We start from the raw sequence: 11,913 nt of genomic DNA, 5'->3' as shown, positions 1-11,913 counted from the left end.
TGCATCGCTAACTTCAGCTAAATGTTCAGCTATGTTACGTTGGTTAGAGGTATTTTTTGTTTTCACTGTTTCCGTAATGTGTAGCTGGGTCATGGTTGGAGAAACGTTTAAGCAGCTGCAGGTCAATACCTTAGCGAAGTCTTCATTACATCTGGCAACCCAGAAGAAGAGGCTCGCTTCTGGTAGTCTTGAGAACGTTCACCAGTGTTTTGATTTTGGCCTACAGAACGTTCGGTAACAATCCTACAAATCGCACCTTTAAACATTTCTGTTTGAGCTCTTTCTTCAATATGGTGACAATTATGACATCACATCACTCACTATTGCATCACACTTATAGGCCCATTTGGAAAAGCGGTAACAATGGAGTCAGAGACGGTTGAATCCAGAGTGTATACGGCTCTGGTTGAATCGTCTTATGATTCATCTTAGTGAACTAATCTTTGGAGTTGGTGACGGCAGCTGGACTGAGGTTATGCGCCACCTGCTTCTTAATTGAAGAACTGCCCTGGATGAAAGAACTTTCATCTATCTTGAAGATTATGGATTAAAACGTTGGCTAAAGAAAATGTTGCATGTGTAACAATCACTGCATTTGTGAACTGTTCTTATGGCAAAATGTACCTACCTAACATAGCCTACATTATCCTCTTCAGAATAACCATGAACAACCTGACTGAATCAGGAGTGGCACGTGAGCAATTTGACAAATCTTGTTGTCTGGTCCTCACACTACACGTGCCTGAAAGTCATGTGATGTAGATGGCCCAATGAAATTACGTTTCGTGTTGTTTCGGTCCTGGGACGACAACGGCTTGTAGTCAGTCGGTCACACAAGCTAGCCAGTTAGTAAGCTAGACGATTTATACCAATATTCTGACCATTTCCCTCAACGGTGTAACGTTACAGGCAAGTGTAAATGTTATCATTTATGTTCTAGAGACGGCAAATTTATTGTTCAAATACTCTGTTTGGCTTTCCGTAATCTAATGGTTATCAGCTAACTAGCTAATGCGTGTCCTGTTATGATAACGTTACCATGCCAGTGAAGTGAAGTAAGATAACGTTCGTTCGGTAGCTTCTAGCTAAGTTGTGTCATCAGACTAATGTCGTTAACGTTAACTATAGGCTGTCTAGTAACGCGTTTCATGTTGTTATGTTTGTGCTTAATGCGGATAATTGTATCTTTAATAATAAGCCAATGAGACTGTCACATTAGCTGAAAGATACATTTTTACAATTTAGCAATTACCTCCTCGAAGATAGCCTGCAGTCTTTTTTAACGTTAACGTTACATTGTTACTAAGCCATTAAAGTTAACAACATTGGATAGACACTTAATGATATCGCTAGTTACTGCAGTGCCCAGCCATATTCTATATTACGTTACTAGCAAATTAGATCCACTACAAGGACAGATAATTAGAAGAAGAATTTAAAAAAAAACATCAAGGCTACATTGTAATATTATGAAACTGACCAAAAAGAACAGGCAGGCTAAGCTACTGAAATGGTATGTAGGCCTACAACATCTTTGCTGGTTGTCATGGGAATGACAGAATTAAAAGAGTGATTAATTTAAAAAAAAAATAGAAAGAAAGAAATATGGACATTGATCTATTGCTTTACTTTTCCTTTGTATTTCTTCCGTCCAAACTCCCAAATGTCTTGCCATGTGGCTCAGAGATCTCATGGACTAACTATTACTGTGACTTTTGTGTTTCTCCATTTCATAGGAGAAGCAGACACCATGGCCACAGCACAATCGGCAGTGATGTTTGCAGTATGCATCTTAATGATAACAGAGCTTATCCTGGCCAGAAAAGACTACTATGACATTCTTGGTGTGCCTAAAGATGCTACTGAACGCCAGATAAAAAAGGCATTTCACAGGTTGGCTATGAAGCTCCACCCTGACAAGAATAAAAGCCCTGATGCTGAAACAAAGTTCAGGGAAATCGCTGAGGGTGAGAAAATGAATCATTTTGTTAGATGGTTTGCATTTGCAACTACCATTTTTGTGTCCACAGACTTCAATCACATGTAACTAGATTGTGTATCCCTTAAATTCAATCACATGTAACTAGATTGTGTATCCCTTAACTTCAATCACATGTAACTAGATTGTCTATCCCTTAACTTTTACTTGCAGTCAATGCTGCTTATTCTTTGTTGCAGCCTGCAGTTCTAAAATGTACTTTCTCTCTGCAGCCTATGAAACGCTGTCTGATGAGAAGAGGAGGCAGGAGTATGACCAGATGGGGCACAGTGCTTTCTTCAGGGAAGCTACAGGAGGGGGGCGTGGTGGTGGTGGAGGAGGTGGAGAAGGTGGAGGAAGAGGAGGAGGAGGAGGGCAAAACTTCCATCGCACATTTGACTTTGACGACATGTTCCGGGACTTTGACCTGTATGCCCAAAACCGGCATGCCCACCACAGGCGGCACTTTGAGGATCACCTGCGCGCCCACCAACAGGCTCACCAGCAGGCGCAGGGCCAAGGGCGCCACAAGCGCCACTTCCAGGGAGGCTTCGGGGCCGGCCTCTTTGATGACATGTTCGATGACATGGAGAAGATGTTCACCTTTGACAGACAGTCCAAGCGGACTGAGAGCCAGTTCCAGGGCACAACCAAACAACAGTGTAGGACAGTGACGCAACGCCGAGGAAATATGGTGACCACATACACAGACTGCAGTGGGTCCTGATGGAATGGGAGCAAACACCTGCTTTCCTGGAGTTAAACTCTTTGTGGGGGAGGTCTTTCGAGGTTAAACTCTTTGTGGGGGAGGTCTTTGGAGGTTCTTTAGCTTTGCTGCTGTGAAAGAGAGTGAACTTAATAGTTCTTTGTAGTAGAAGTATAAGCTGCCTAACAAGGTTGGAGGAGAACTTGGTCATGGTGCATTTATGGTAGTCATGTTTTTGTCTGGAACTTAGCTGGACAGATAATGTAGGGTTCTGCAAGTTCTTTCGACCCTTTATACAGGGGACTGCACAGATGGTCAGAGAAAAGAACATTTGTTTACAATGTGTCTCAAAATATAGGGACAGTATGAGATGACACTCCTGTTTGTCATGTATCACCTGTTTGTCAAGAGAGAGAGTTACAGGTCCCAGACCTAAGCACACTTCACTGACAACACTGGTCTGGCGTCTCGGTAAACCAGTCACAACCTAGTGAACCTCAATTTTGACCCAACCTAGCTAAATCTTACAATGGTATTGTTCCTTCTGTAGCTCAGAAGGAAATCTTGGAAATCTCAAATTAGACCAAAACTTTAGTGTCACCTACATGGTGTTGTGAAATGAATGTCTTGCCAGCTATTTATACATTATTTTCAAATTCCAAAATAATTGAACTGACTTTTTTATATAATTTACTGACCGACGTTTGAGTTGTTCCAGGATCACACGCACATATTTTACGAAGTGGAGCAGTTATATTTCATTTGTTATATATGTTACTGTATGCCTTTTCAATTTGCTCCTTCTTGATTAAAAGGACAAGCCAGTATTTTGGGAAAATGAGCTTATTTGGCATCTAGCCCAGAGTTGGACAAGAGGATACCAGTCTGACACCCCACCATTAGCCTAGCTTAGCATAATATACTGGAAGTGGGTCTATAAGTCCCAAAAGTGACAAAGTAGGCTTCCTTACAACTCCAAAATGTTTTTATTTATGTTTTGCAACTTGTGTATTTACCACATGCAGAAATACTAATGTAAAATGAGACGCAGCAATTATCTGAGCAGATACAGCCTCAGAAGTACATTATTACTTCACTGACTGCTCAAACTCTGCGCACGTTACTTGGGAAACAGTGCTGCAACCTGCCAACACTGCACCCAGGTAGCAGTGCTTTGCCAACATGAGTCTTTGTCTGATTAGAAAATTGCATGTCTCATTTTACATAGGTATTTCTACATGTGGTGAATATACAAGTTGCAACATGTAAAAAACAGGATTTTGTAGTTGTTAGGAAGTCTATTTTGTCACTTTTAGGAGCTGTATGCTAGCCGTTGTAACCCACTTCCAGTAGATTCTGCTAGATAGGTTAATGGTGGAGATGTCAGACTGGGTTCTTGCACACAAAGAGAAGAGAAGGGTCTGTATTATGTCCTAAAACTCAGGGGTAGATGGCAAATGAGATCATTTCTCAAAATGTTGTCGTGTTTCTTTAATTGAGGTCTGAGGATTTGAAGGAGCAGGAGGGTTTTGTACCAAATTGCTGCTCTGGTTTGCTCTGAATACTGCTCTGGTCATTTAGAATAATACTTTTATGTTTGATTGGTTATACATGTATTCTGTGTTAGAGGTGCCTTTTCCTGCTAAATTAACTTCATTTGAAGGGTTGTTCCACAGTTCCTCAGAAGTTCACAATACTCTGCAGTGTGATGGGTGAACACGCCTCATTGCGTAGCCATTTGCTTCTGTAGATTTCAAAAAGTACTTTTTACTTTTCTTATTTTGTGATTTCTGTACATCTTGCTTTAAAATGAGCTGCTTTGTGCACCATATTGATAATAAGAGCTTTCAAATTCCTGTCTTTTATTTTCCTTGTTAACTGTATTATTTTCACACATAGACACACCTCCATAGGCTGTGTTTTGTTGTGTTTGTTGCAGGTCACATTCTGGATTCTTTTGAAATGAGATGTACTGTAAACCCCCAGTAATGCAGAATGTAATCCATGTGAAATATCCCCAAGTTGCTCCTTATTCATGATTGGGTGAATAGGGCCCACATTGGCCACATGTGAATGGGTTCTATACTTTATTCCTTGACATATCACCAGTTACCTCATTGTTTTGTGTTATTTGTGAATGTGCAATATTTAAGTGCCAGCTCCCCCATTCCTCTCGTTGATACAGTACCACTGTTACCTGCTGACCTTGTCTTTGTGAGGAGTTGAATTTCACTTGACCTATCTAGCACTTTCAGTATATTAATCCTGTGGATGACCTGTTTGTAAAGTAGAAAAGCAGATTGGAGCATATGTATAGTTTGGGAGTGGAAGAGAAATAAAAGCCCAGTATTTGATTTTGTTTTCCTCATGTGATTTTGTTTTGCATAGTACAGAATTATTACACATTGCAGCAATTGGTGAGTCACAGGTTCCTGGCAGACAAACTTTGTTTTCTTTTTTTATTTCTTTTTAACCTTGCATGCATCCCTGCAGCGGTCATATTTTGTACCGCTACGCGGTACATCTAGTTTCTTTTTAACCTTGCATGCATCCCTGCAGCGGTCATATTTTGTACCGCTACGCGGTACATCTAGTTTCTTTTTAACCTTGCATGCATCCCTGTACTAATATTTTGTACCGCTACGCGGTACATCTAGTTTCTTTTTAACCTTGCATGCATCCCTGTACTAATATTTTGTACCGCTACGCGGTACATCTAGTTTCTTTTTAACCTTGCATGCATCCCTGTAATAATATTTTGGACCTCCCTAGTTACTGTTGTGTAGGCAGGTTGTATTCCGTGCAGTGCTACTGCTTGGAAATGTAGTTTGGAATTTAGTTTCAGTGACTCGTTTGCTCAACCTGACAACTCAAAGTCCCATGATGCACCACACTCATATCTACGCAGTTCTTCGGCAAGCCGGGTTGGTTAAATGGTGGCGCTGTGAGGGACATTGGATGACTTTGTGCTGTATTTAGCAGTGCAGCTGCTTTAGCTAGTCCATTCATTTTCCACTGGTATTCGTTTTTGGAAACATGGAGGCCCTTATTCCAGTCATAAACAAACTCCAAGATGTTTTCAATACGGTCGGAGCAGACATAATTCAGCTGCCACAAATAGCTGTGGTTGGGACGCAGGTAAGGGACAGCTAGGCAGCCAACGGCAACGTTATGATGCATTTGAAGGCAATGAGTCAACCTGGAATCACTTACTCTATAACGTTAGAAGTCTCTATTTCTCGCTTATAAACATGGTAGTTCAAAGTTTAGCCGAATAATCTGTGTAATTTGTGAAGAGACTTGTGCGTCACTTGATAGCTAATGTTATCTCTAACGTGACAGTATGGAGTAGCTGCAATGGACTTGCTCTGCGTTTGACACTTGACACAACATGGTAACTTGCTACAAGCTAGCTGGTGGTCGTGGTCAGGGAATTACCCTGCCTTGACTGTAACAAACCTATATCTATACGTTTGTAATTAGTTTTCGGATGACTTCTGGAGTCATTACAATGGGTTTTAATTTGTATACATTACACATTTTAAACAAGCAACTCTGCCATTGCGGATATGCATCTTAGCACAGCTACCAGAGCAGGTAGCTAACGTAAGCAAGCTATGAACGATGCGACACTGTACCCCAGCATCTGACTATTGAGAGTGCATGCGTGAGAGCACAGCTCTGTTCACATTGGATAACCACCATAGGTGAAGGACAGGGCCCTTTTTTAAAAGTAGGACAATGCTGTCTTGTTTCAGTGAACTTCTAATGAGGGTGATCAAACTGTTCAGAATGTTGATGGGTTAAGAGTATAGCCAAGTTTAAATGTAATTGCTTCTGGTCATTCTTACTAAAAACTTGCGTGGTATTATGCACAATAAAAATGTGGAAGATATACTGTGTATGTGAACTATAAATTCCTTGATATTGTGATGGGATTAGAGCACTGCTTATGGTCTGAAATGGACATTACCAAATGATGCAGTCACTAAACCTTCCATAACAAATGTTCTTGAATTTCAAAGTGTAATCACAGCTTGGCAATCAACAGGGGCTATTTTATTGTTATATGGAATGTTTTAAGTGCTTAAATTAAGTGCATGTATTGTGCATACTGAGGTGGAATGGAGGTGTGCCACTGCACACATTAAGATAAGGGATTTGCATGTCTTTTGGGCGCCAAGTGAATGTATTCTTGTCATGATGGGTTTAAGGGGACGGCTTATTCTTGCACTTTCACTGGACCGCTAAGAGGATGTGTCTGTCTGGCCATTTGGCGCCCAAATGAAAGCATCACAGTGTCACAAGGACAGTGATCCAATGCCAACATATTTGTTTATGAGTCTGTTCCCATGCTATTTACGTTGTGATGGGGTCATGTTAAAAGTGTGGTTTTAGCCTTCTTGAACTTCACTGAATCCTACTCTTTGAGGTTTGCAGTTGATGAACTTTTGCGAGTTGATGTTTGTGTTTGTCATTTCCAGAGCAGTGGAAAGAGCTCCGTGTTGGAGAGCCTGGTCGGCAGAGACGTGTTACCCCGTGGCACGGGCATCGTCACGCGCAGACCCCTCATCTTACAGCTCGTCAATGTCGACCCAGAGGATCGAAGGAAGACTGGCGAAGAAAATGGTAGTAGTATACGCGAGACCAGCTCTCTGCCGTCGCGTCCTATAACCAGTTGTTTTGCATGGAGTGTGAGGTCTGGTGTGCTGAGATGGGACTCAAATGGGAAAGCTGTCTGAATGTGTGTGTGTGTGTCAGCACATGGTGTGTTTAGGACAGGCCCGTGTATGCCCTTTGTATTTTGTCCTTTGTCACTGTGACTGACACGGACTCAGTTTTTTGTGGCTGTAGACCTGTCACCATAATACGTTATGACAGAAACAACATCATCTTTTAAGAGGCCTGAAAAATGTGGTTTTGCCCAAGTATTCCTGATACTACACCATCTAAATGAGGTTATTGTTTAAATGATGACCGAGGCAACCAGTTGAATTTCTTTTTGAACACCTTTTTGGGAATGTGTGAATTCTAGGATGTCAGCATCTGTAGATACACTGCATATATATATTTATATAAAACCATGCGTTTTTATCTTTAGAGAGGTATATTTATATATAACCATGCGTTTTTATCTTTAGAGAGGTCTTTGACTGCTGTCCTTAAAAGTGGGCAATGCTGCAACTCTTCAATTTCAGTCCAACACAAAAGACATTTGCAAGTCTCTATAGTCAGCTAGTAGTGTGCTGCTGCTCAGTGGGGAGAGTGTAGATGCTGTGAAAGCCTAACTGTGTGACTTAACAGTGTATCTTTGCGCTCTCATGACGCCCCAAAGGGCTGCTTGTGGCTTGGCTGCATATGTAGCAGTGGGAGCTGCTGGGCCGAGCCTAACCGTTGTTTTCCTTGTCATCTCTCTCAAACTGCAGAGTCCAATGCGTGGAAAAATGGCCGCCTTTCCAAAGGTCTCCATTTCTTTGTTCCCTGCCCTTATTGCCTTGTGTTGAGCAGCTTTTGGACTGAACTCACTTTATTTGCCCTCATCCTGCAACCATTATTTAGTTGTAGTCTTTTTCTTTTCTTTGTTTAATGCTTAGTCTTAGTCGCCTAGCCTAGTTTATTAAGTGAAATCAGAGGAGTCAAATCATGCTAAATGTATCAGATTTAGTATGATTGTTGGTTACATTTATTCTTGAGATAAATGGGGTGAAATAATGGAATTAATGGAGTCCTTAGCTAAGCTGGGGAGTGGAGTGGGAAGTGGATGGAGCCTTAAATATGTCCACTAACTGCAGTCATATGCTTTATATGCCCCTTTAGCCTAGCCGTATTTAGCGTAGCGTGTTTTTATTGATAGCCTAACTAACTGCAGTCATATGCTTTGTATGCCCCTGTAGCCTAGCCTATTTAGCGTAGCTTATGTGAGAAAGGAAAAAACACATTATCTAGTACTTCTTTGTCTCTTTTATCTTCTTTTTTTCCATGATGCACTGCGCTTTGGCCGGTCACAAAATTATGTCTTTTAGCAATCCTTTTGTCACACTGTTTGTCTGTCCATCGATGAACTTGTAAACAGGGTTGTTGTCCTTTTAGCGCAGAAAGATATCCCAGACCAGCTGAACAAACAAATAGGCTAGATCCCCAGAGGCCTTTCCACATGATGACAGTGTGTTGCCATGGCTGCTGTTGTGGGACCTGGTTCCCATGACACTGTGGAATATTTGGGGGACTGAGCAACTCGTGTTTCTTTATTTTCCAAAGGTATTGATGGCGAAGAATGGGGGAAATTTCTACACACCAAAAACAAGGTACCTTCAGGCCAAGCCATGTTCACTCACAACCCTCCTGAACAAACTATGTGAATCTAAGAGCTACTAAAGCACAATAACATCTGCCTTTTTATCCACGAGTGTGACACTGACAGATGAAAGGGTGCTCTGTTTACTGTATCCAGTGTAACTGCATTATCGTCTGTCTGTCTGAAGCCCTGTCTGTCTTTAAGGACGCTTCTGTCTGTCTGAAGCCCTGTCTGTCTGAAGCCCTGTCTGTCTTTAAGGACGCTTCTGTCTGTCTGAAGCCCTGTCTGTCTGAAGCCCTGTCTGTCTTTAAGGACGCTTCTGTCTGTCTGAAGCCCTGTCTGTCTGAAGCCCTGTCTGTCTTTAAGGATGCTTCTGTGCTTGCCTGTGAAAACGGGAAGCTGTGAATCTAACCTCAAGGAAGGAACAGAGCAAAAAAGTGACGTGTGCAATGGTTCTGTGGCTGTGGCTAACCTCTTCATGCCTCAACACACAATGTCATCTATACATAGCGCTGATACTGCCCCATATCTTACGCTGTCTATTTTAGAGCCATGGCTTTTGTTTTCGAAACTGTATTGGTAAATGGAAATATGATATCTAGATGGATTTAGTACAGTGGCATTTTGAAAATCTCCACCATGTCACATCAGAAAAATGTCTTTGTCCACTAGATCTACCCAGACTTTGATGAAATCAGGCAAGAAATTGAAACTGAAACCGAAAGGATTTCTGGCAATAACAAGGTATGACTTTATACCCTCCAGTCAAGCTTATCTGCTGAATGTAGTGACCTACTTTATTTTGGCACACAGCTTATCCCCATGTGGTTACATTAACTACTGTATGTCAGGTCATAGTCCAAATTTGTATGCCAAATCATGAAATTATAGTCAGTGTGGATTTGATTTTGATGTTTTAAATTTCAATGAGTGGCTCTATTGATTTGAACATTGTATTTCCTCAGGGTATCAGTGATGAGCCCATCCACCTGAAGGTCTTCTCCCCCCATGTTGTCAACCTGACACTTGTAGACTTGCCTGGCATTACAAAGGTACTGCAACGTGTTGTGTCTTATTAGAGTGTGATAAGTAGTTTCATAACCGGTCATACCGCATTCTGTTATTTATTGTCTGGCTAACACCCTTTTTCAAGCTAGCCAAGTTAAGAACCAAATTCTGTACAATATGGAAGATAGATGATTTTGGATAAAAGTGTGGGCCAAATAAATAAAGCTAAAGATAACACCGTTTGTGTTTTTGGATAAAAGTGTGGGCCAAATCAATAAAGCTAAAGATAACACAGTTTGTGTTTTTGTGTTTTTGGATAAAAGTGTGGGCCAAATCAATAAAGCTAAAGATAACTCAGTTTGTGTTTTTGTGTGTGAGCCCAGGTTCCTGTGGGAGACCAGCCCAAAGACATTGAGCTCCAGATCAGAGAGTTGATCCTCAAGTACATCAGCAACCCGAACTGCATCATCCTGGCTGTGACCGCCGCCAACACAGACATGGCCACCTCGGAGGCCCTCAAAGTGGCCAGAGAGGTGGACCCCGATGGTGAGTCTCCAGACCTGATGCCAGCTGTCCTCCCACTCTCTCATCTCCTCCTCTCCGTCTCTATGGTTGTCTCTATTGTACGCCACCCCCATGCCACACTGTTGAGCTGTTGAGCTCTTCTCCATGCCACACTGTTGAGCTCTTCTCCATGCCACACTGTTGAGCTCTTCCCCATGCCACACTGTTGAGCTGTTGAGCTCTTCTCCATGCCACACTGTTGAGCTCTTCCCCATGCCACACTGTTGAGCTGTTGAGCTCTTCTCCAGGCCACACTGTTGAGCTGTTGAGCTCTTCTCCAGGCCACACTGTTGAGCTCTTCCCCATGCCACACTGTTGAGCTCTTCCCCATGCCACACTGTTGAGCTCTTTTCACCGATTTAGATTTATTTTCTCTGTAATGTGATTAATTTTTTGAGGTAGCATATTTGTAAATAAAGCCATGACCGGCTGGATGATGTAGATGAGAGTCTGATTGTTATACTTTACAGTTTAGTGTTTGTGTGTGTGCGTTTTGGCAGGCCGAAGGACATTAGCCGTGGTGACAAAGCTGGACTTGATGGATGCTGGGACTGATGCCATGGACGTACTTATGGGCCGGGTTATCCCGGTCAAGCTGGGGCTAATTGGTGTGGTAAACAGGTAAGTCCTTACCTGACCTCCACCGCTTGATCTCCACCTGTGGCCTCATCTCAGTGAGAATGAAGTGCAGTCATGTCCCCGCTAGCTTTTGTTTATAAATGTCAGGATAATGATTATTTTATAATAATTTGTCATGAGAAAATACCCTAATTACATCATGTAAATACAGAACAAGAAATTGTAAAGTCAAATACCCTGAAAATGAAAATGTTGATACTTTCTTTTAATGTTTTCTTTCTCATTCTCAGACATTTAATATTGCTATTCTCTTCCTGTTTAGGAGCCAACTTGATATCAATAACAAGAAATCTGTAGCTGATGCCATCCGAGATGAGCATGCCTTCTTGCAGAAGAAATACCCATCCCTCGCTAACAGAAATGGTACCAAGTACCTGGCCAGGACATTAAATAGGTAGCGCATTTTAACAACAACACGTTACATTTATGCAGCGCTTTTCTCGACACTCAAATGTGTAGCTGGGTGATGCACGGCAGCCATTATGCGCCAGAACGCTCACCACACACCAGCTTGAGGTGGAGAGTGAGCTGTTTGAATAACTTTATAATGCTGCTGTACTGTCAGTTATGCATAATTGAAGGTCCAATTATGGCACATCCTTACATGTGTATTCAGAAGTTAAAGTGTAGTTTCAGGTGAAACTGACTGGACATGAAGATTGAATTCTAATGTCTATTTTTCCTCGGTCAGATTGTTGATGCATCACATCCGTGACTGCCTGC

General features: G+C 41.9%; 2 protein-coding genes across 5 annotated transcripts in view; both read left to right on the top strand.

The window, feature by feature from the left end:
* The first annotated feature begins 816 nt into the window (after positions 1-816).
* dnajb9a (DnaJ heat shock protein family (Hsp40) member B9a) lies at positions 817-5,038 on the top strand. Its single transcript, XM_076272034.1, has 3 exons — positions 817-909; positions 1,737-1,967; positions 2,212-5,038. The coding sequence occupies exons 2-3, from the start codon at positions 1,751-1,753 to the stop codon at positions 2,703-2,705; spliced, it is 711 nt and encodes a 236-aa protein (XP_076128149.1). The 5' UTR covers positions 817-909; positions 1,737-1,750; the 3' UTR covers positions 2,706-5,038.
* A 565-nt stretch (positions 5,039-5,603) lies between these two features.
* Positions 5,604-11,913, top strand: part of dnm1l (dynamin 1-like) — a 23,656-nt gene continuing 17,346 nt past the window's right edge. For 2 of the 4 annotated variants that reach the window (XM_076272006.1, XM_076271989.1), the window contains exons 1-10: positions 5,604-5,822; positions 7,169-7,313; positions 8,111-8,146; positions 8,943-8,989; positions 9,652-9,723; positions 9,945-10,031; positions 10,371-10,533; positions 11,052-11,172; positions 11,453-11,584; positions 11,882-11,913. The exon at positions 11,882-11,913 is cut by the window's right edge and continues 175 nt beyond it. In XM_076272006.1, the coding sequence (XP_076128121.1) occupies positions 5,721-5,822; positions 7,169-7,313; positions 8,111-8,146; positions 8,943-8,989; positions 9,652-9,723; positions 9,945-10,031; positions 10,371-10,533; positions 11,052-11,172; positions 11,453-11,584; positions 11,882-11,913 (937 nt within the window). In that variant the 5' untranslated portion in view covers positions 5,604-5,720. The remainder of the gene's footprint in view (positions 5,823-7,168; positions 7,314-8,110; positions 8,147-8,942; positions 8,990-9,651; positions 9,724-9,944; positions 10,032-10,370; positions 10,534-11,051; positions 11,173-11,452; positions 11,585-11,881) is intronic. The other 2 variants (XM_076272017.1, XM_076271998.1) reach the window with 1 other exon arrangement.

Source organism: Alosa pseudoharengus, unplaced genomic scaffold (genome assembly GCF_046254945.1).
Source record: "Alosa pseudoharengus isolate Yale_2024_CS ecotype anadromous, Long Island Sound unplaced genomic scaffold, YU_APseudo_1.1 YU_APseudo_1.1_scf_10, whole genome shotgun sequence".
Taxonomy (NCBI): Eukaryota; Metazoa; Chordata; class Actinopteri; order Clupeiformes; family Clupeidae; genus Alosa; species Alosa pseudoharengus.
The sequence above is the reverse complement of the archived record's forward strand: the minus strand, read 5'-3'. Positions and strand labels throughout refer to the sequence as shown.

What these genes read in the sequence shown, in the direction of transcription:
- dnajb9a (XM_076272034.1), top strand. Translation starts at nt 1,751, where the DNA reads ATGGCCACAGCACAATCGGCAGTGATGTTTGCAGTATGCATCTTAATG. An exon ending in GTTCAGGGAAATCGCTGAGG is followed by an intron (nt 1,968 to 2,211) that starts GTGAGAAAATGA and finishes TTCTCTCTGCAG; the next exon opens with CCTATGAAACGCTGTCTGAT.